This window comes from Spermophilus citellus (assembly GCF_964194105.1).
Source record: "Spermophilus citellus genome assembly, chromosome: 7".
NCBI classification, from domain to species: Eukaryota; Metazoa; Chordata; class Mammalia; order Rodentia; family Sciuridae; genus Spermophilus; species Spermophilus citellus.
Window position 1 is genome coordinate 158,544,204 of NC_138188.1, and position 24,446 is coordinate 158,568,649.

The 24,446-nt window shown below is 36.4% G+C and overlaps 1 protein-coding gene across 14 annotated transcripts in view; it reads left to right on the forward strand.

The window, feature by feature from the left end:
- The window catches only part of TTC3 (tetratricopeptide repeat domain 3), a 120,782-nt gene extending 97,547 nt beyond the window's left edge, over positions 1-23,235 (forward strand). For all 14 annotated transcript variants that reach the window (XM_081300639.1, XM_081300642.1, XM_081300637.1 and 11 more), the window contains 11 exons: positions 4,512-4,651; positions 6,034-6,102; positions 7,350-7,446; positions 8,767-8,867; positions 11,217-11,307; positions 11,824-11,925; positions 14,765-15,105; positions 16,552-16,678; positions 16,869-17,009; positions 20,364-20,456; positions 21,497-23,235. In XM_081300639.1, the coding sequence (XP_081156765.1) occupies positions 4,512-4,651; positions 6,034-6,102; positions 7,350-7,446; positions 8,767-8,867; positions 11,217-11,307; positions 11,824-11,925; positions 14,765-15,105; positions 16,552-16,678; positions 16,869-17,009; positions 20,364-20,456; positions 21,497-21,568 (1,374 nt within the window). In that variant the 3' untranslated portion in view covers positions 21,569-23,235. The remainder of the gene's footprint in view (positions 1-4,511; positions 4,652-6,033; positions 6,103-7,349; positions 7,447-8,766; positions 8,868-11,216; positions 11,308-11,823; positions 11,926-14,764; positions 15,106-16,551; positions 16,679-16,868; positions 17,010-20,363; positions 20,457-21,496) is intronic.
- The last annotated feature ends 1,211 nt before the right edge of the window (positions 23,236-24,446 follow it).

Consider the following 24,446-nt stretch of genomic DNA (forward strand, 5'->3'; position numbering starts at 1 on the left):
TAACCTAAACATAAAGTCCTAAGAACAAACAACAAATCACTGTATGCATACAGAATCCGGAAGCCTTTTATGAATTGAATGAATCAGCTTTAAAGTACAATAAAGCCCAACATTTCTAGGCATAGTCTACCACCACATAGGAGAGAGAACAGAGATATACAAAATCAAAACAAATTTATAGGAGAGAGCAGAAACATAGCAGTCAAACAGAGCTGGAAATTAACGTGAACAACATGAAAAAACAAGGGAAAAAAGGATTACAAACTATGCAGGACAACTTAAATCTACAGGAAGACCTAGAAGCATCAGAAACATGGACAGGGAAAGAACTCAAGGCATACCTAACTCAGATGGACCAATGGTACAGAATAGAGGACACAGAGACTAATCCACAAAATTACAACTTTCTTATATTTGATAAAGGGGCTAAAAGCATGCAATGGAGGAAGGATAGCATCTTCAACAAATGGTGCTGGGAAAACTGGAAATCCATATGCAACAAAATGAAGCTGAACCCCTTTCTCTCGCCATGCACAAAAGTTAACTCAAAATGGATCAAGGAGCTTGATAGCAAATCAGAGACTCTGCGCCTGATAGAAGAAAAAGTTGGCTCCGATCTACATATTGTGGGGTCGGGCTCCAAATTCCTTAATAGGACGCCCATAGCCCAAGAGTTAATAACAAGAATAAACAAATGGGAAAAGGAGAGAGAAGGGAAATCGTATGGAAATGGAAGGAGACCCTCAATGTTACACAAAATTACATATAAGAGGTTGTGAGGGGAAAGGGGGGGGAAACAAGGGAGAGAATTGAACAACAGCAGATGAGGTAGAGAGGGAAGATGGGAGGGGAGTGGAGGGGGATAGTAGGGGATAGGAAAGGTAACAGAATACAACAGTCACTAATATGGCATTATATAAAAATGTGAATGTGTAACTGATGTGATTCTGCAATTTGTATTTGGGGTAAAAATGGGAGTTCATAACCCACTTGAGTCAAATGTATGAAACATGATACGTCATGAGCTTTGTAATGTTTTAAACAACCAATAAAAAAAAAAAGAGAGAGGCATACATCATCAACAAGATATGGCAATAATAAATATATATTCCCCAAACAGTGTAGCATATACATTCATCAAACTCTTCTCAAGTTCAACAGTCAAATAGACCACAACACAATAATACTGGGTGACTTTAACACACTTCTTTCACCACTGGATAGATCTTTCAAACAAAAGCTAAACAAAGCAACTAAAGAACTCAAAAGTATAATTGATAACTTAGACATAGATAGAATATTTCATCCATCAATGAGTAAATACAGTTTCTTCTCAGCAGCACATGGATCCTTTTCTAAAATAGATCATATATTATGCCACAAAGCAACTCTTAGCAAATACAAAAACGTACTGATACTACCCTACATTCTATCAGATCATAATGGAATGAAATTAGAAATCATTTATAAAATAAAAAATAGAAGATACTCTACCTGAAGACTAAATAATATGCTATTGAATGAACAATTGGTTGCAAAAGACATCAAAGAGGATTAAAAAACTTCTTAGAGGTAAATGAGAACACTGATACAACATATCGAAATCTCTGGGACACTATGAAGACAGTGCTAAGAGGAAAGTTCATTGCATGGAGTTCATTTCTTAAAAGAAGAAAAAGTCAGTAAATAAATGACCTAACACTACATCTCAAAGACCTAGAAAAAGAAGAACAAATCAACACCAAAAGCAGAAGAAGACAAGAAATAATTAAAATCAGAGCTGAAATCAATGAAACTGAAGCAAAAGAAACAATTTAAAAAATTGACAAAACAGAAATTTGGTTCTTTGTAAAAATAAATAAAATGGATAAACCCTTAGCCATGCTAATGAAGAGAAGGAGAGAAAACTCAAATTACTAAACTCTGTGATCAAAAAGGAAATATCATGATGGACACTACAGAAATGCAGAAGATAATTAGAAATTTTTTTTGAAAATTTGTACTCCAATAAAATAGAAAATATCAAAGGCATCTACAGATTAGAGTCATTTGATTTATCCAAACTGAATCAGGATGATATATACAAGTTAAACAGATCAGTTTCAACCAATGAAATAGAAGACACTGTCAGAAGTCTACCAACGAAGAAAAGCTCAGGACCAGATGGATACACAGCTGAGTTCTACAGGACCTTCAAAGAAGAACTAATACCAGTACTCCTCAGATTATTTTATGAAATAGAAAAAGAGTGAACACTTCCAAACTCATTCTCTGAGGCCAATATCACCCTGATTCCAAAATCAGACAAAGACACATCAAAGGAAAGAAAACTTCAGACCAATATCTCTAATGAACATAGATGTAAAAATTCTCAATAAAATTCTGGCAAATTGAATACAAAAACATCAAAAAGATAATGCACCACGATCAAGTGGGGTTCATCCCAGGGATGTAAGGCTAGTTCAACATACAGAAATAAATACATGCCTTCAATAGACACTTAAAGATAAGAATCATATGATCATCAAAATAGATGCAGGAAAAACATTCGACAAAATACAGCCCCCCTTTGTGTTCAAAACACTAGAAGAACTAGGGGTAACAGGAACACATCTCCAGGCCAACATCATTCTAAATGGAGAAAAGTTGAAAGCATTGCTTCCAAAAACTGGAACAAGACAGGGATGCCCTCCTTGATCACCTCTATTTAACATCATTCTTGGAACTCTAGCCAGAGGAATTGAACGAAAGAAATTAAAGGGACATGGATAGGAAAAGAAGAACTCAAACTATCACTATTTGCCAATGATATGATTCTATACCTTGAAGATCCAAAAAATTCCATCAGAAAACTTCTAGAACTAATAAATGAACTCAGCCAAGAATCAGGATATAAAATCAACACCCATAAATCAAAGGCATTTCTGTACATCAGTGACAAATCCTCTGAAAGAGAAACTAGGAAAACAACCCCATTTACAGTAGCCTCAAAAAAAAATTAAATACTTGGGAATCAGCTTAACAAAAGAGGTGAAAGACCTCTACAATGAGAATTATAGAATGCTAAAGAAAGAAATTAAAGAAGACCTTAGAAGATAGAAAGATCTCCCTTGTTCGTGGATAAGTAGAATTAATATTGTCAAAATGACCATACTTCCAAAAGCACTATACAGATTTAATGTAGTTCCAATCAAATCCCAATGACATTCCTCATAGAAATAGAAAAACCAGTCATGAAATTCATCTGGAAAAATAAGAGACCCAGAATAGCCAAAGCAATCCTTAGCAGGAAGAGTGAAATGGGTGGCATCACTATCCCAGACCTTAAACTACACTACAGAGCAACAGTAACAAAAATGGCATGATATTGGCTCCAAAATAGACTTGTAGACCAGTGATACAGAATACCGAGACAAACCCACATAAATACAGGTGTCTCATGCTAGACAAAGACACCAAAACCATATATTGGAGGAAAGATAGCCTCTTCGGGCTGGGGTTGTGTTTCAGCAGTAGAGCACTCGCCTGACTTCGTGTGAGACCCTGGATTCAATCCTCAGCACCACAGAAAAAAATGAATAAGTGAAATAAAGGTATTGCATCCAACTACAACTAAAAGATAAAATATTAAAAAAAAAAAAAAGATAGCCTCTTCAACAAATGGTGCTGGGAAAATTAGAAATCCATATGCAGCAAAATGAAACAAAGGCCCTATCTCTCACCATGCACAAAACTCAACTCAAAGTGGATCAGGGACTAGGAATCAAACCAGAGACCTTTTGCCTAATAGAAGTAAAAGTAGGCCTAAATCTTCATCATGTCTGATTAGGCCCTGACTTCCTTAACAAGACTCCTACAGTGCAAGAAATAATATAAGGAATCAATAAATGGGATGAATTCAAACTGAAAAGCTTTTTCTCAGCAAAAGAATCAATCAGTGAGGTGAAGAGAGCCTACAGAATGTGAGCAAATTTTTACCACACGCACATCAGGTAGAGCACTAATCTTTAGGATATATAAAGTACTCATGTATGAAGACATAAATGGTGTGACTCTACTTTTTGTACAACCAGAGACATGAAAAATTGTGCTCTATGTGTGTACTATGAATTGAAATGCTTCATGTATAACTAATTAGAATAAATAAATAAATATTTTTAAAAGCTGCCAGAGGCATCTCACTCATATTTTTAAAAGCAAACAAAAAACCTCGGACTTGTCAAGTAAATGTACAAATTATGTCTAGATTGGGGAATCATGTAGACTGAAGAGTGGAGTGTGAATACCTGTGAGCCTGTTGAAGTGGTTCTTCAGTGTAACCTTCCTGGGTTCAGATGCACTTAGTGGTTAGGATGCAGCTGTGTTGTCTCTATCCCATGGCTGGCCACAGGGGCATAGCCTGCATAGGTGCAAGTTTATGTGTACTGTTCCCTTGAACTCAGGTGTCTTAGTGTAAGCTAAGTAAAAGTAAATCTTGTCATTAATTAAAGTACTTTCTAAAATGTTTTTAGATCTCAAAGACAGAATTAGATTGGTTCCTCCAAGATTTGGAAAGAGAAATTAAGAAATGGCAACAAGAGAAAAAAGAAATCCAAGAAAGATTAAAATCACTGAAGAAGAAAATTAAAAAGGTTTTAAATACAAGTGAAATGTAAGTAACAATAAAAATCAATAATCCTTGCCTTTTTTTAATATTGTGGGATTTTTTATTATTTTCACCTTTTTTATGTTAAATTTCAAACTGTATCAAGGTAAAATTGATAGATACTGTTTTCACAGTGTTTTTATCTCATTTTAAAAAGCATCCATTGAGATCTCATCTAAAACTATTTCAAACTTATAGTGTTTTCAAATTAATTTCGTAAAAGTGAGAATGGATTGGGCCTGAGAATCAACAAAGGAATTGATGTCCTGTTCATATGAACGCCATGAACACCGTTCTCACTATGAACATTACCTTTGACCTTCTTTTTCCTCATTGGTAAAATTAGGGGGCTGATTGGATCTAAGGTTCTTTCCAGCACTAAAATTCTGTGATGATTACTTCACTCATACTTTTATTATGGATCTGTAAATTATTAGAATTTGGTCTTATTAATATGAAGAATTTGCTAGAGTATAGATCCTGAGCATAAGAGGGCCAAGTGTGTTTTTTTTATGTCCCCTGTGATCCATTCCTAACCTCCTGCTCTAAACAGTGAGTGTTGTCATGTGATTCCTCAGCTTATCCACTGTGGTGTAACGAACATTCAAAGTCAGTAGCTAAAGTTAATAGCCATTTTATTTGCTCATGTTCCTTCTGTCTGGATTGAGTTCAGCTAGACCATTATTCTTCTGGGATGGCAGTTAAACCGGCTATTATTGGAAACGTGGGGGGTTTTATCAAGTACAAGTAACTAAATAGGAATATTAGGAGAGCATGAAAGTGGCAGAATCTGCCTGGTTTAGGCATCGCTTAAGTCAGAGGCTTTCACATTGTGTCTGAAGGGTTATCAGAGAGTGTGTGTGCATATTCTAATTTCACTCCAAGTCTTGTTAAGGAGGGGGAGGCTGGTTGCATTTTGATTGAGAGTCCATGTGTTCTAATCTAAATGAACAACCCTGATGATGATGTCTCATTACCTGTGCTTCCTCGGGTTGAAACCACCTGAGGCATGCATCTTGGACCAAGGTAGTGATTTACCAGTAATCGGGTGACTTAGAGTGAAGAAGAAGCTGATTTGTTCTCCAAGTATAAAGGAAAATTTCCTACAAGGAAAATGACCCCCAAATTCTTGCTTAATTGGAAAGATAAATTTTAAAATGGCAACAAGAGCAAAAAAGAAATCCAAGAAAGATTAAAAGCACTGAAGAAGAAAATTAAATGAGATACTAGAAGATGATTAGATTAGAATTAGAAGATACTAGAAGTGAAGCAAAATATAGAAACAAAAAAAATTTAAGAATGCTGTGTCTAGATATGCTTTCCTGTGTAAAGTTGTATTGAAAAAAAATCTGAAAATTAATTAAAATTTGGTGACTATGCTTTTATAGGTCTACCCCGAAAAATGATGGGATGGATAACAAACCTGAATTACATCTGGATCAGACCCTTGAAATCAGGCAAAGGAAATTTAAATTTATTTTTAGTACCTTCTTACACTTTTACTGTCAGAAGCACAAGCATTCTAAGACTTCTAAATCTGTTGCTCCTCCCCCACCCCCGTTTCTTTTAAATAATTATGTATCTTTTATTTTTAAACTAATGTTTAAGTGTATTTTTGAAATATTTTGATTTTACTAGATTTCTGCTTTTATTTTATGTCAGTATAAAAAATATTGTTGTCAATCGTTCCTTTTATTTTCTTGAATTGATTGAAACTAAAAATGTGTTTTAAAAACTTTTATTTTGGACAAGGGGTGTAGCTCAGTGGTAGAAGCACTTACATAGCAAGTATGAAGGCCTGGGTTCTGTCCCTGCATCACAGAAAAACTTCTTGTATGTTACTCAGCTATAGAATGATAGTTTCTTACATTGTTAGTCTGTAATTATATGTTTATTAAAAATTGTTGCTGGGCATGGTAGCACACACCTGTAATCCCAGTGGCTCGGGAGGCTGAAGCAGGAGGATCATGAATTCAAAGCTAGCCTCAGCAATGGGGAGGTGCTAAGCAAATCAGTGAGACCCTGTCACTAAATAAAATATAAAATAGGGTTGGGAATGTAGCTCAGTGGTAAAGTGCTTCTGGGTTCAATCCCCAATACAAAAAAAAAAATTTAAAAAAAATTTTTTTTATTTATAAAGCTGCAAAAAATTTCCTTGTAATCTTTATTAATTGTCCTTATATGTTTTCACATACTTGTGATCAATGTATTAGTAGTAAGCAGTCACATTTTGCTTTTCTCATTTAATATTGTTTCACATGCACATTTCTATTCCCATCATGGTCCATAGTCATCTTTTTTAGCCACCACTTTCACTGACACTTTTTAGCTGTTACAAAAGTATGGCCATGATCAGTTTTGTACAGATCACTTTATTCTGTAGGATCATTTCCTTGTGTGAGAATAGAATTTCTGGCTGGTGAAGAAAGTTTTGTAAAGTTTATCAAAGTAGCCAGATTATACTCTACCTACCCTCATAAAACTAGTGAACTGTACAGAGTCTTCGCTTCTTTCTCAGCATTCCTACCAAATACTCATTTCTTCTTTTGATCATTCATGAAGTTCAGAGAATGCATATGAATCTGTATGTTGTGTGGTAAAATATGAGGCAGGAAGTTACTCTAGAAAATGTAGAAAGCTGTCCTGAAACCTTTGTATTACTCCCTAGATTTGTTTTAAAATTTTTTTCTTTTAACATTTGCAGTAATACATTTACAAATGAGAAGATGAAAATAGAAGAATGTATAAAGAAAGGGAAAGAGCATTATGAAGAGAGTCATCAAAGAGCCGTGGCTGCAGAGGTGAGGTTATGAATGGTGGATGGAAGGGTTTCATTTGTTTACTGTTGGGTCTCTTTAATTACATGTGAGGCATAACTGTATTACTGGCAAGTATGGAGGTTAGGGTTATCCTATTACTCATACTCCTTTTTCCCTAAAATATCCACTCTTTTTCCTTGGCTATTCCTTTCTAATTTTTATACATGCTTTGTTACATAGATGTACTCATAATGTACATCAGATTTTGTAACCTGTTTTCCTTGACAGTATAATTCAGTCATTTCCCATACTCTACATTTTGCATAGCTTCATATTTAATCAAGTGATATAAAAATGTAGGCAACATAAAACATTTGCCAGTTCTTAAAAAGCAAATGAAAATAACCTCCTTATTAAGAATATATGCCTCCCTCCCCCTAAAAGAATATATACCAATGTCATTGTACAATTTGAGAAACTACTGAGACAAAAATGAAAAGACAACATCTGGCTTTATTTTTATTTTATGTATGTTTTCCTAGCCTGTCTTAAGAACATCAAGCTATCTGAGAAACAAATGATATGTATTGGTATATGTATCTGTGATTATTCTGGGAAAATAAAAAAACAATTAACTGATGTAGTCTGCAAATATTAGACCTTTCAATTAAATATAGACCCTTGTTACTGCTTCTGGGGAAAGAGTGAAAGTACAAATACTTTGTGGGCCCTACCCCAGTGTCTATATTCCTAAATTTGTTTGATTCACATTTATCACTGCTTGGCAAGCCAATTTGCCTGGAGGGTCCTGTCAAGGTTACTGAGAACTGAATTAAAATGAGACTATTTTACATCTCCTGCAGTGACTTTTGCAAAAATGGCACATTGACTAAGGGGAAGTCCAAAAGTTTGAAAGCATTCCCCAAAGGCTGTTTGTGTTAATGCTGAAACAACTTCTTAGAGGCTTTTTGGTTGGGAAGGTACAGCCTCAGGTTTTATTCTGTGGGTCCCTGGGCCCTTCCTCACCATGGACCAGGACTATAGATAACCCCATTCCATAGTTGCATGCAATTAACCTGGCTCTGTTTTGTCTATGGTTTAAGCAGAAAGCCATATACAGTTTCATATCCACAAGAATGATCCTGAAGCACAGAATTTTAGTGTCATTTTGTTATTCTGTTTTCACATCCCAAAGTTTTAATTTGTGTTTGCCTGGGAAAATGACATAATCAAGTTCTGGTGTTCCTGTCATCAGATCTAACTTAAGGAAAAAAATGGTTTGGAATGTTTAAGTTTTAACTCTTAAAATAGTTTCAGGATTTCATTTGTAAAATACTTAGATATCCTCTAATCTACTGGCAGGTATCTGTGCTGGAGAACTGGAAGGAGAGTGAAGTGTTTAAGTTACAGGTCATGGCATCACAAGCAGAAGCCTATCTTAAGAACCTCAAGCTGACAAGCAGGTAGTGTGGCTTCCCAGGTGTTCTTCCTAGCATGTCATTTAGAAAACACAAGTTAAACGTACTTGGAAAAACTTTTAAAAAATATTAGCATCATTATATTTTTAGTAGTTACCCAATTGGTACATGTTCAATTGTAGAAAAAAATCAAAACATACAAACAAAAATGATTTTTATAAATTATTCATAATTCCAAATGGAGATAAAACTAATTAATATTTTAGAATAAATTCATTTACATATTTAGGGAAAAGTGAATGTTTACTCTTTTTTTTTCCCCACTAGTAGTGTATAGGAAACTTCTTTTCATTCTGAAATGAAGTCAGTTTCTTGAAAATCAGTTCTCCAGCCTGATTTTAAAAGGTTGAATGGTGTTCCAGCATGTAGCATGTCAGGATTATCAAGTGGGATATTTGTTTGCAAATTTTTTTAAATATAAGCTGCACTCCAGTGAGCATCCCTACATCTAAGTGTTTTTGAACATTATTAGTCATTTCCACGCAAAAACTTTCTGAACAAAAATAGTTTTTTCAGAGCTTTTTAAACTTTTTGCTCAGTGGCTTTTCATAATAACTGTTAGTTATTAATGACTGAGTGTAGGAAAGTTATTATGAAGGACTTTAAGATTCACACATGTAAATTTTTGAAATTCTTCATAATCTTTATCTGTTCTTGTTTGTTTTCCTTTGTTTTTAGAATCCTAGAGGATTGTCTTTAGTCTGACATTTAGCTGCTTTCTATGTGGTGTTTTCCCCCCTTGGTTTTGGTTTTGTTTGTTGTTTTTTGATGCTGGGGATGGAACCTAGGGCCACCTCCATGCTAGGCAAGTGCTCCACCACTGAGCTGCACCTCTAGGCCTCTGTGTTTGCACACTTGGGATTACTTTTCATCTGGTTTTTGTATCATGTTCAGGTTTTCATATTTGATCCCATATTTTTCATTTTTCCTAGTGCTTGCTTTTTTATTTGAATTTCAAACCCTCATAATTGAACCAGAGATTGACTGGAAGAGTTATAGAGTAGTACATATAGTATACTACACTGTAGTATATAGTATCCTTTATTTTTATCCTTTATTTTCAAGATTTTTTTTTTTTTTACCGGAAGACTTTTCTAATCAAAGGTGAACTGACATGCAGATTCAGATTACAGAACTAGTACACCTGAGGTTGAGATCAGCTAGTGTTCAGAAACCTCTTAAGTAATTCCCATAGGCTATGGATTGTGTCATCTGAAAAATAAAGACACTCAGACCTTATTTTATCCAGTAGTATTGACTTTCTTCCATTAAGCCTTAGGCATATGTAGATTCTTGGGTATGCTATGCTGAATACTGATCCCACCAAAGGATAGCAAAGGAGAAAAGTGGGGGAGGAGACCATTCTGAGTCTTCTTTGTAAAATGTAAAGAGAACTGACACAATTACAGATTGAAAGGAGTGTTGAGGCTCTAAATTGGGAGTAGGATGTTTGTCACTGTGTGTGTGTGTGTGTGTGTGTGTGTGTGTGTGTAGTTGTAGATGGACAGTATGCCTTTATTTTATATTATTTTTATGTGGTGCTAAGGATTGAACCCAATGCCTTACCCATGCCAGGCGAACACTCTGCTTCTGAGCTACAGCCCCAGCCCCTTGTTTGTCACTTTAGATTGACCAGATTTATAAAGTTCTGAGGTTGTAAATTTATCTTAATCTCTAAGGCTGCATTATTTAGTTTTACAGTTAGACGGGGATTTAGGTTTTATTGCAATTTTTGGAATATTCCAGGCTGACTAAAATTTTTAAAATGCAAAGGTAGTGTTTAATGTTAAATATGAAGAAGTCAAATGAAGAACAGTCAAATTTTCAAACTTGTGGGGGGAAAAATTCAAGAGAATATCTTCTCTCTGTCCCTAGTTTAAGGGTTTTGTTTGTTGTGTTTTTGTTTGGTTTTATCCATAGTTAAGGTATCCTTAAATGTCTAGGGGCAGGTTTACATGATACATAATTCTTTAGAAGTAATTATGTACTCAGGCATAATGGTGGATACCTGTAATCCCAGCAACTCGGGAGGCTGAGGCAAGAGGATTGCAAGTTTGAGGCCAGCCTGAACAACTTAACAAGACCCCAAGCATTTTAACGAGACTCTGTCTCAAAATAAGAAATAAAAAATTCTAAGGATATGGCTCAGTGGTAAAGTGCCCCGAGTTCAATCCTTATTACAAAAAAAAAAAAAAAAAAAAGTTAATATGTGCATGGGATGGTGTTGAATGTGTCTTTTGCTAATGTTTAAGTATTTATTTTCATTTGCATTTAAATGCTTTCATTTTTTAAATTTCCCAAGTGGATATTAAATATATTTTTAAACTTTTTCAGTGATTCCACAGAATACCCCAACATGGAGTCTGATATCTGTTCATGGGAATCATTTCTTTCTAATGTTGCAAAAGAAATTGAGAGAGCAAAAGTAAGTTATGAAACGTTTTATAATTCTGTCAAAATATTTATGTTGGTTACACTTCTTGTGAGGCTAGTGTCTTATTTAAACCATTTCTTTTTTGACATGTTAATAATAATACTGCATTTTTGTTATCACTTATGAAATTAATGATATTTTCTTAATTAATATTTTGGGGCTAAGGATATAGGATAGTAGAACATGTGCCTAGCATGCCAAGGGTCCTGGGTTCAATTCTCAGCAATACAAAACAAAAGAAATAAGAAAAATAAGGAAATTATCTTAAATTTTGCCCCTGATTGATGACATTAAATATATATATAAGACTTTGGAGCATTCTGATTAAGGAGAATTAATGTTAATGTTCTTATTTTGAACAAATTTTCTTTAAAAAAATTGTCTTAATACTTTGCATCTCATTTGTTTATTGGGAAGCTGTTGACTGTTTTGATAGTGTTAACTGGAAATTATAGTTTTCTTGGAATTTGTTAGAGAAAAACTTCACATTTTCCCTTCCACCTACAGTCTGAATTTGAAAATCAAATTAAGGCCATTAAAAATGGTTCTCGACTCAGTGAGCTTTCTAAAGTGCAGATTTCTGAGCTTCCATTTCCTGCCTGTAACAATGTAAGTCGGTTGCATCTTTTTTTTTTTTTCTTTCCCTGAAACAAAACAATGAACCACAGTTTCTTTTTTTAATGTGCCAAAGTTGTTTGTTTATTGTTTTCTGGGAATGGGATGAATTAACAGTTGCCTTAATGTTTTAATTATTGGTACCATTGATTAACCTTTTAATCTTTATAAACATTCTTATATAAATAGATCAGTCTTCTGCCTCTGTGCATTGGTGCAGGACTAAAGCAAATACTATTGGTCCATGTTTTTTCTACACTTTGATATACTATAGCCTATCGCCATTCTTTTCTAGACGTAGTATGTATGATGTGTATGTACGTTCTAGCATTTGAACAAATAATACAGAGTAGCAGTTTCCTTTGATTGAAGCAGGCCCTCTCTTCTGTACCACCTGGGATTATTATAATTTCTAGATACTTGGAGGCATAAAACCAAAATCTTAAAATTAAGATCTGTTTTCTCATCAAATATAGAATAAAAACTAGTGTATCTGAGATGTGTAAGACTTTATTGATCCAGCATACCATATTTTACTGCTAATGTGAGGTTGTTCTGAATCTTTTGAATACTAGTGATTGCTCTTATAAAATACCCCAGTAAAGAAAAGCATTAGTTGTATTTTGTGGGCTTTACAATATAGCTAAACCTAATGTCACTTTATTGTATTCTGGGATACTTGTTATCTGAAGTTTACACACAGAGATTCTTTGTTAATACTAATTGAAACGAATTAGGTTCAAAGATGGTCAGATGATAGGAATTTAAAGACTCTCTAGAAGAGTTGATTAGAGATGGATTTCAGATTGAAATCCTAAAGATGGGGAACATTTTCTACAGCACAAAAAGTGTCTTCCTGCTGGTACCCAACCTTTGCCAGGGATGCTGATCCAGGCTATGGGTGGTGTTCCTTTCATCTCGCCTTCAACTGAATGCTTAGTCAGGGGCTTCCCTCTTGGCCTTCCCCTGTGGCCCTTCTGCATGTAGGTTGTATCTCCTATATCTAGATGGCTGGTTCCTTTAATCAGTCTGGTCTTAAATGTCTGAGGGGTAAAAAGGTACATCTACCTTGAACTTTAGTTTATAAAATATTTTATTGATCCAAATTTTTCTGTCTCCATTGAACTGAATAAGAAATTGTTTTATTTCGGACTGAAAAATCACTTATTTATAGTTCTCTTGGTTTTTATAGCAGATATGGAGAGAAAAATCTGTGGATTCCAATATACTATTTTATTATTAATTTGTAATTTTAGCTCATGTAATTTTATAAATACTCAAAAGAATTTTCATATCCAAAATCCTGGAAATTTAGTTTGCTAGGAACTTACTTAATAAATATCCTTAAAACCTATTTACTTTTCGTCTCTTTTCTTCCTCAGTCATTTGGAGGATGTTTAATGGTTATTGAGATTAGATGTGAGGTAGGCCCTCTAAGTGCTTATGGGCTTAAATTCAGTTATAAGCAGATGATGCTGAGGTTTTGCATAGCAGAGTACTATAGCAGCAGAAATCAGGGTCACTATCTTGGTCTAGAGATGGAGACCTCCATGACACAGAGATCAGAAGAAAGAACAGACCAGATGAAGGAGTTGAGGGGATGAACTTTTGGGGAAGGGAGGATATTGTAATGCTTGGGGTCAGAGTGTTTCAGGTAGAAGAAAGAAAGTATTTGATTGCTAGAATAAAAGAGTGGGGCAGGGTGACATACTCCTTTCATAGCTATAAAATAAGTTTACTTTAACAAAGGTATCTATCTATAGAGTGAGTGTGGAAGTAGCCCGGGGCCAGGGTCAGGAGATCCTTGTGCTCTAAGCCATGTTATGTCACTAGGAAACTGATTTATGGTTCATGCAGGGAGTACTATCAGCTCTACACTTAATGAAGATGAACTGAATGGCAGTGTGGAGAAGTAGGAAGGAGGGGCTGGTTATTCACTTACTGCCATTAGCCATGTCTGGATGAAGGAGTGGAGAGGGAGTGGATGGAAGAGAACCAAATGGGAGAGGGATCTAGGAGGAGCAGATGAAAGAGCTGTGCCATGCTCAAGACTGGGACAGAGCGTGTGGACATGGGAAGTCTAGGGTGGACTTGAGGGGAAGAGCAGCCCGAGACTGCTCTGGGGCTGGTTTTGAACACCTTTGGGTCCCAGAGTCATCCAAGTGGATCTGTAGATATGGCTCTCAGGATAATATTCTAGACTGGAAACTTTTAAAAGTGGGTATTAATTAGCAGTGAGCATAGTCACTGAGGACTGAGAGGACATGAAATGGCCTTGGAGAAGATAGCATGTGGCAGAGGTTCAAGCCTCAGATGACATTAGAAGGAACATCCATACTTAGGCATGGAAAGAGGATAAGAGCTACAGGGGAGAGCTGAGCTCTCCTTGTTGAAGGAGCCAGCAGAGCAGAGCCAGAGGGCACATTTTGAGAAAGAAGAGGCAGCTGGCATTCCTAGATGTCCTTGTGACTTAGTAGAGTAGACACCTTTGGAGAGTGCTGGGACAGCTAGCTTTGATCAACCAAGTTCAGCTAGGAAGGAGAGAAGCATTAGAGTGCAGACTGAAGGAGGGGTATTAGGCAGGTGAAATGTTCTCATTTAAGCAGCTTTTCTAATTTTACAGGAAAAAAAGTATACTGTAGAAAATTATTTAGAAGTCAGAAATCTACCCTTGCTTTAAGAACTACCAAGTTATGATCAGCAATTATTTTAAGACAAAAACATTATTGTATTCAGGTTTCCTATATTATAGTCATGCAGTCTCTGTCCTTGCCTGTTTCTCCTCTTAAGACAATTCCTAAGTGACCCAATTCCTGTGGTGTGTCCCTCACAGATTCATCCTGAGTTTCCCCCTGAGTCTTCAGGCCATGATGATCAAGGGCCTGGGACATTTGTAAACAGTGCAACTGGAGCAGTTAAGGATTTAGATCTGTTCTCCACCGGTGATTGCCCAGAGGAGTCTACTGCACTGTCACCTCGATTGCCCTCTGGTCAAACTGAAGTTACTCAGCCATCAAAGCATACAGGGGCCAGCCAGACAACTCCATCTGAACAAAGCCCTGAGGCACATCAGAAAGTACCTGTTCCTCCAGAACGTGCTTCAAGCCAGTCTCCAAAAAAGCCGTTCAACAGTATTATTGAGCACCTGTCAGTGGTGTTCCCATGGTACAGCAGGTATGAATATAAAACATTTATGACTGTTAAATACTTCATTGAACTGATGTTTCCTGATCAAATAAAATCAAGGCTGTCTAGGGGCAAACATGGAAAAAACTGCATGATGTTTTGCTCATTGGGTGCTACTTTTCTTTCTTTTTGTAAACATAGAGGTGAGCATTTTCTTTCCTTTTTTTTGTAGTGCTGGGGACAAACACACACCTCATACATGCTAGACCCAAGCTCTACCACTGAGCTACACCCCTAGTCCTCAAATAAATTCTGTCAGTTTGCTAAGATTTTTATGAGATTCATAGCACTCTCTTAACACTAGTTGTTATGAAATTAGTAAATTAATTGTAAAATAATAATTTTCTGTCTTTTGAGAGAAGATAAATCACATATAAAAGAAAACAGCAGCAATTTACACCTTGTAGATAGTACCTCTGATTTGTTGGAGGTGCAAGGTTGAAAAGACTAGACTGAATTTGACAGTACATGAGGAATGTATAAATGTCACAGAGGATCCTTGGGAGACGGGAAAGAACTCCTCGTATCTGGGTCAAGAAGAGCTGTAAGTGGGGCTGGGGATGGTTGCTGGCACTTCAGCAGTGTTTCTGCCTCCCCATGGCTCCAGGTTGGGACAAGAAAGAGCAAGGTTAGGATTGATGAGTAGCTCAGAAGAGAGGACTCCACACAGAGAATGGCCTCTGTACCTGCCTTGTTAATTCTCATTCTCTGTCAATGTTAGTTACAGGCTTTGCAATTGAAATTTGGAAACAAAGTCATCATTAATGATTGGTCAGAATTAATATTTTACAGTCTCAGTGGAACCCTGCCACTTGAAAATAAGTATATTTTGTCAGCATTTGGGCATATTTTGCCCTAAGTTTGACAAACATTGTAAGTTCTCTCAATAGCAGTTCTCATGTCAGTTGTAAAAATATTCAAGTTGTAATTATCAGAAGTACCCTACAAATAAAATTTCGTACAGTCTTAATTAAATTTGGCAGAAATGTGTTCTGATTTTCTGAAAGCTAAAATATTCGGGGCACTAGTGGTGCAAATATCAAGTTCCCATTGACTGATGGTGTACTCTTCCCATTTGATGGCATTTGAGAAACATTCAGACTTTGAAAGCTGGTTTGTTAGGGATTTTTTCAAAGAAGGAAATCTACAAAGCTAGTTTTCCTTGGATAGAAAGAGATCTTATTGATTTTAAGTTATTTTTTAAATAAATAAAACAAACAGTCCATTAACAACTAAAAAAATTTTTTTTAAATAATATTGTGGAAATTTTCACAACTTCTTGGAAAGATTGATTCTGCCTTAAAATAATCATGCTTTTCATGTGGAGTTATTATTGTCCTATGTTCTACAGATTAATTTTTGTATATTTACTTTTTCGAGTTGGACTTCTGGGTTGACTTTCTGTTGTCATTTATTGTTTACTTTCCCTTTCAGCACCGAGCTTGCTGGTTTTATTAAAAAGGTTCGAAACAAAAACAAGAACTTACTCTCAGGATTGGGTATTGATGAAATTGTCCAAAGAGTGACAGAACACATTGTAGATGAAGAGAAAAAGAAAAAGGTATTTCATCCAGATGCAGTAAAATGTTCCCCTTAATCTTTATTTATTGATATGAGAATTCTTTTTTTTTTAAAGCTTCAAACTAAAATATAGAGAAAATTTACCAAAAAAGATGATCAAACTTTAGGTTACTAAGTTGAACTTTGCTTCCTTTGTGCTCTCTTACCCAATCCCCTTGTTATCTCTTAAGCCAAATCCAGGAAAGGGCAAGAGAACATCTGAGGCCAGCTCTGCTGCTTCTGTGAACCAGTCTTCCCAGGGCCCACCCTCAATTGCTGGACCATCACCCAAAACTAAGGGACAGAAAACAGAAGATGTCCCCATGAGTGTCGTACGTATAATGTCGTAGCTAGTTTTCCTTTTTTTTTTTTTTAACTTTTTTAATTGTAGTTGGACACAGTACCTTTATTTTATTTATTTTTATGTGGTGCTGAGGATCAAACCCAGGGCCTCTCATGTGCTAGGCAAGTGCTCTACCACTCAGCCCCAGCCCCAACCCTAGTTTTACTTTTTAATGAAGAACAAGAAGAAAACACTTTTTAACCCCATGATTTAGCACCATTCTTTTCATTTATAGTCCTACTTTATTGGATCCTAAAATTAGAAACCAAATTTTGCTGTATTTGAAGGTATCCAATTTGAACAGCAGTGAGTAGTTCTGAGGAATGCCCAGGACCTAGAACAGGGAAAAGCCTTACACTCAAGCTCTGACTGCATCGAGAGAACTGAGTTTTCTGTCTTCTTGCTGTGTTGCTGCAGATGGGCAGATATGTTGATATATTTACTTATTTATGTATTTTAGTATTAATTGCAATATTTGGATTAGTTGAAAAAAATAATCTTTAACTAATTTTATTCTTCATAATCATGGACTATGAAATCAGACTGGGTTGCATCACTTCACATCACTGTTTGCTGGGGTAATATCTGCCCTGACCAGGCTATTTCTGGATGAAATGCTGCCATGAAAGGACCAGGTCAGCCCTGTACTGAAAATCTGGTTTTTGCCCTTCACCTCTTCCCTCACACACCTGGGAAGGGCACACTGGAATGGGCTAAATGTGCCTGAAATCTAACATGCCGATTTAAGTTGTTTCTTCTCCTTTTAAACAGTAAGAATCATTTACATTTACATGGAACATTTTATAAAATGCTGTTATAACTATGTCTGAGTTGATAAGGCCTTGTAATTGTTTGTATTTTATAATAAGGAAACCAAGGCCCAGATGCGACTTTCTAGCATTCACTGGACTGGCGGCATAGTTGTAGCTCAGACTGGGCCTTTTGACTTAAGTGAGCAGCATGTCATTCCCAGTTCTTTCCACACTGACCAGCTGATGCCAGAGACCCTGTAGGGACTGCATGTGGTTGAAAGAGGGGCCATCAACTCATGGCTCAGGTAGGGGCTGTAGATTGAATTCTGGTGTGAAGCACATTTCCCTGTTGCTCCAACTGTGGTAGCAGAGTGTAGAGGACAACGAAAGGTCACAGCCCCATAATGTTCTCAGCAGTGAGTTCACAGTACAAGATGTAGAGTAAGGCTAGTATGTTAACTTGAGCTCGCAGTGAGTCTTTTCATGAACTTACTTTTATTCCTTTTACACATTTTGTGCTTTACACTATACCTTTGAAGACTTACCACACCACATACACTCAACTCCCAGAAGGTTTCATCCCCAACCATATCCTAGAGAGAGTGCTTATAGGCACGTGGAGTACCCACCTCGAGTCAGTCCCTGCTTCTCCCCGGGGTTTCGTATGTGTCACATGTTCTGTGACCCTTTAACCAGGCAGGATTCCCAGGGCATTCCCATTCATGTGCATGTGTGTTATGACCATCCCCACCTCAAGGTAGACTTGAAGTAATCACCTGAAAGAGATCTCCTAGTTCATAGTCAATGTTGATAATAATAAAGTTATAAAAGCCACTTTATTTAAACTTTACCAAATTACATGAGAAATAAAAATTTATATTCAAACTGGTACTTAACTAGATAATTATAGGTAGTGTTTGAAAAATGAAAAAAAAAGTTGTTTTATATTTTTAGATTTTAGATTACAGAAGTAATACACACTCAAAATAGAAAATAGAAATAAAGGGGGCATATTAAAAACCCTAAAGCTGAGCATGGTGGGACACGCCTGTAATCCCAGTCACTTGGGAAGCTAAGATAGGAAAATCACAAGTTCAAGTTCTCTACCACAATACTCTGTTTGAAAAAAATAAGAACTTTTAAAATTTACCCTCTAGTTAGCATTATTACATTAGTATATATTTTTCTAAACACACACACACACACACATATGTATTAATTTAATCAAAACAAACACCAGAGTCATACTTTTTATGTTCTTTGGGGGATATTTCAGTTTTTTTACTGTGGTTTGCTTTTTACTTAGAAATATACTGTGTTCATCTTCCCATACTAGAAAACAGTCAAGTTAACTATATATTTTCCCAGCTAACCTGGCTTTGAATTTTGCAGAGTGAGTTGGAGAGGTCTTCTCCTGCCCTTCCCCAGGGCTCACACCTCCCTTTCTTCCCTGATCCTTGAGTCATAGACAGCAGTAGAGCAATATGAACACCTTTGTTCTCTCTGGTCTTCCCCTGCCTAATTTGTAATTCTCTGTCTGCACCCTGCCAGCACTTAGGGAAGGAGCAGGACCCCACACAGTAGTTCAGGATCTACACAGCTTGATGTCTGCTTCAGTCAGTCACTTGGGATGTTTTCATATTTTTGGAACATCAGTTGGGGCAAGGTTTCTTACCAGATGCTTAAAGTCCAGAAAAATAAGACTCATGTCCTGCCTTTAGAGTGCTCAGAGTTAAGAGGCAAGTTAGAATAGAGCTGATGCAGTGCATGATAAGTGCTGTAAGCTGCAAGGTGAACTCTGTGCTTGGTGGCCTAAGTGTCACTTGGGGTATATGTCACATAGGAGGCCAGAAAACTTACACTCATCTGTTTCCAGTGTCTCACACAATCCCCGACTGTGGATGTTAGTTGGTTTAGCTGTCTGTTTTGAAATGCACTAATATTCCATGTTCATGGAAACTTTTTAAAAATTAGGAAAAAAATTAATCTCCTTGGCCAAGGGGTAACCCTATTAATATTTTTATATCAGATTATTTTCTAGGCACTTCTGTAGACATTCTCTCTTTTTAAAAAATTGAATTATGTGATAGACTGTTATATAACTTGCATTTATTCAGTGATTTGTGGTGACCAGCTTTCTGTGTCAAGGATCATGGTATTCCATCATGAAGTTAATTGGCTACATGATAGTCTATTGTGTAGATTTGTCATAATTTAAGTCCCTGTTAGATAATTAGATGAATAATTAATTTGTAATATCTAGTTAATAACCATACTTCATGTATGCTATAGGGATAAATAGTATAATATAAGTAGTAATATCTCACCAGGGAATCTGTTAATTATAAAAACCAGTATTCCCTCTGAGAACATTAGAAATTCAGAAGTATACTTTTATTTTTGTATTTTTATGTTTTCTCTTTAAAAATGCTATTTAAAAACAAGTTGTTTCTTCATTCTGCCCAGCCATAATTTACCACCCTTTGTGGCAAAAATGTTTGAAGGCCATTCATGTCATGAGTCATGAAAAACTCATGTCATAAAGAGAGATTTCTTTAATCTTTATTTTTCAGATATGTTTGTTTCCACAGGTACTAGATGCAGATTCCTGTGAAATATGCCATGAGGTGTTCAAATCAAAAAATGTGCGTGTGCTAAAATGTGGACATAAGTTTCACAAAGGGGTAAGAATTCTCTTTGACCATCTGTATCATGCATTGTGACTGCCAACTGTTTTGAAAAAAAAAAGGAATTTTTTTCTTAAGTATCGATACTTATAATTCCAAGCCACTCTATAAGCCTACACATGTCTCTGGTCATTGCCCTTTGCAAAGACTGGTGCTGAAGAAGCGAGAGAGTGGTCCTGGACCAGGGGTGTGTGCAGCTCTGCAGACTGTACTTTCTGTAATAATGTCTCGGGTAGAAAAGAGTTGACTTCAGGAACTATAATAGGTACTGAGAGTCAAAGCAATATGAATTCCTTTAAAGATGGTTTATTACATGACTAAATGAATAAACAGTGTAGCACTTTATTAATTTAGTGTACTGTATAAAGGTGGTTTAACATTTTAAAAGAGAAAAACTAAACCTTGTTGGGTCCCTTGTGCTTGACTCTGAGCATTTATACTGTACTCTTTCTGCTGAGTGAGGACAGATCAGGTCTGTTGTGCTGATTTATTCATCCTTGAGAAAGGGATGCATACAGAATACTCACTAATAGGAAATGAGAAAGCTTTCTCCTCCAGATAGGGCATCCTGGCTTGGACTTTCTAGGTTTCCATGCATACTCAGCCATGTTGCAACAGCAGGCTGGCTAAGAGCAACAGGGAACATGGCACACAGGCTGGTGGGATGTTTAAGAACCAAGCCAAGACCATGAAGAGGAATGGGCTAACATTTGGGTGATAGGGTCCCAAGAGTCATCAAAATGCTGACCTCCTATAAAACATGGCGACTGGTGCTGAAGAATTGAGACTGAAGCCAGATGTAGTGGAGGACAAGGTCACACAGGGGGCCATATCTGAAGGGGGCTTATTTCCACTGTAGTTTTATCCATACTCCTGTTCTAAGCAGCATTACTGTCCCTGAGTATTGGGCAGCATTAGGCCCCATCAGACTTGCAGGTGACATTAGCCGTGTATGCCAAGGAGTCCAGCAGTGCAGGGGAACTAAGGCCCCCACATGGTCCTGAAGGCACTGACTGATTTTGTTTTCTTCTTTTCAGTGCTTTAAGCAGTGGCTAAAAGGGCAGAGTAATTGCCCTGCCTGTCGTGATGGTGATCTGTCAGAAGAGTAGTCTGTGTCTACCCTCCAGGACTGGCCAGCCAGGACTGCCTTCCTGCTGCTCTAGGTAGTCACTCTTCACTAAGCATCACTCACCCACATACCAAGTTGAAATAATGATAATTCCTACTTTCAGTATAAAAAACAAACATTTGACGAATCTCTGGCATTCTGTATCACAAAGCCAATCAGTGGAAATCTTTAATTCAGTTGCTATTAGGTAATTTCTCCACTCTGATTCAATATTTCAGTGATAGTCAAATAATGGCTTATCAAGTGATGTGTCATCGCATTCTTACATTGTTAGGGCTGTTGTGGAGGAGATCTGTCAGATGGGAGCTTCTTTGGGGAAGTATTGTGAGCACCCCAAAGCAGTTTAAATTATAAGAATTCTTAACCTGGTGAAGTGCCCAGGTTTCCCTTTTGTGTTTGAAAAATCTGCTCCAGTGGCTCTATAACAGAGATGATATTGACCTTTAAAATTTTTTATAAGATTCTATAGTCTGAAAATATGCTTACAGTTTCCCTCAGAGATACTACATTTTTAAAATGGGCTTAAACAAGTCACATTTTAATAATTTGTACTTGATATTAAAATATTGACTGATATGGACCAAAAAGATTCACATTTCCTCTTAATGAAATGTCATGTGCTTTTGATTTTCATTTTATTTGTTTTTCCATATATTTTTTTCCCTTCATATGGTAGTAGATTGAATCCTGGGCCTCACAAATGCCAGTCAAGGAAGGTTTCCACCAGTGGGCTACATCCCCAACCACTCCATAGGTTTTTATTTTATTTTTGTTTTTTAATCTTTTTATGATGTAATCTGATATTTGAAAATCAATTGCAAAATTACTTTATTAGTTATCAGCCAAGACTTTCTTACCCCCCAAATCAAGGCCGTGTATTCAACATACCAACCCCACATTTGAATTTGTTCTTAGAATATGCTGCTGTTCTCCTTAGCAGTATTTGGCTCTCTTTGTGAGTCAGTCAGCAAGTGCTTGGATATCTACATCTAGCTCAGTGCTGAGCCCGCACAGGCGCTGTATAGACTAGTAACCATCGTTCTCCTCCTTACCCACCCCCAAAAAGAGAAACTTGTGTAATTAGACAATTCTGCGGTGTCTGTGTTACAACTGTTCTGTGTTTGACATTTGTGTAAAATAATGCATGCAATCTTGTACTGTGCCTAAGAACAAAACTGTGACTGCATTAGGAACTATTTAGATTCTTTTAGTGACCTATGGACAGTGGTAAATATGGAAAAGTGAATCCTGGACACATTCCACCTCTCAAACATGAAGGATCAAAAAGTGATTTTCAGTGTGTTCTTTGTTCCACTGCAAACTCAGTCAGTCACGAGTTTATGGGCAGATTTGGTCACCTTCCTCTGCCTGTGCTCCATGTGAGTTGTGATGTCTTGGTGACGTAGTCCATAGAAGCCTCTTCCTTACTCTGAAGCATTCTCCATCTTGGTCCCTAAAACATTGTCTGCATTTTCATGGCAGTTAAGAGCTGTGCATATTAAAATACACAAGGGACAGTTTGTAGCAACTGGTATGAAGGAGAAAAGCAACTAACAGTGAGAGAATGTATTCTGTCCTTAACTTCAGAGCCTTGTGAACATGCCTTACATTTGTCCAGTAATTGTCAATAAACAGCATTCTAAAAGACCGGCAGTGCACTGTCATTCTTGCCCATTCTTTCTCAGATAATGTTAAAATACATTCTACATGAAAATTCAAGGCCTCCATTCTATGCTAACATTTTAAAAGTGACTTACTTCATTTGGAAAGAACAGCCATGCTACATCTGCTAGAACCTGGTTCAAAACTCCTTTGTGCCTAAATAAAACTTGACAAACTCACGTTTACACGATTAACTATTTAAATTTTTGAATTGGATTTTTATGCAGAGATGATAAAGAGTTCACTATTTTAGGCTTAATTAACAGATTTTTCATGTGAATACAAATACACACATATAAGGACCCTGAAGACAATTACATTTCTCAGGATTTTTTTTTTTTTGCATCTGGAACTAATGAGGCTGCTTGATTTAATTTATTTTTTAGTATACTCACTGTAAAAGATTAAAGAATGCAAATTTTAAAAATCTAGTGTTTATTCAAGCATATTCAAAGAATTATCAGCACATATTTTTAATCTGTTAACATTCAATTCAGAATAATGTATAACTTAAAGCAGTGGTTATTCTTTTAAAAATAAGGTTATTTTTCTCTACTGAACTGCTTAATCTGTTAAGAATAATGAATAATAAATAAAATTGAAGTGGTACCCAGCACAATATTACTACATTTTTAAGTTAATTTTAAAGATAGTATATACAGTGGAGGCAGGTGGTGAGAATGATCAACATATGACAACTTGTAGCAATAGAACTAGAATAGAATAGTTTTCAATCAGACAACCCTCTGTGAAGGGAACAGGTGGAAGAGACAGTGCAGAGATGGGAATTTCTTTCATCCACATGAGGCTGTCACCCAGGAGACTGAAAGGCAAAGGTAGTCAAGTGATGAGCAGTTTGTTAGAATGAGGACCCCAAACATCTCAGGATCCAGCATGAAAGAAGCACAAAAGATATTTAGGTCTTTTAAACACATTCAGTAGGCTTGATTAAAAGGCTTACCTTTAACAGAGTTGGTCCAGTCATGTCTAGTTCCTTTTTATTTTTCTTCTTTATTCTTGACACAGTGAAGACGTCCATATTCCTATGGCCATGTACACTTCAGAGCCTTCCAGGCAAGACTTGCCATGGAAACAAATACAGGAAACTATTTATTTGACAGGGGTGTAGGAGTAGTTTACAAGGCAACAGGCCAGATGTTTTGATTACACTGGTAAACAAAAGTTAGGGGCCCCAT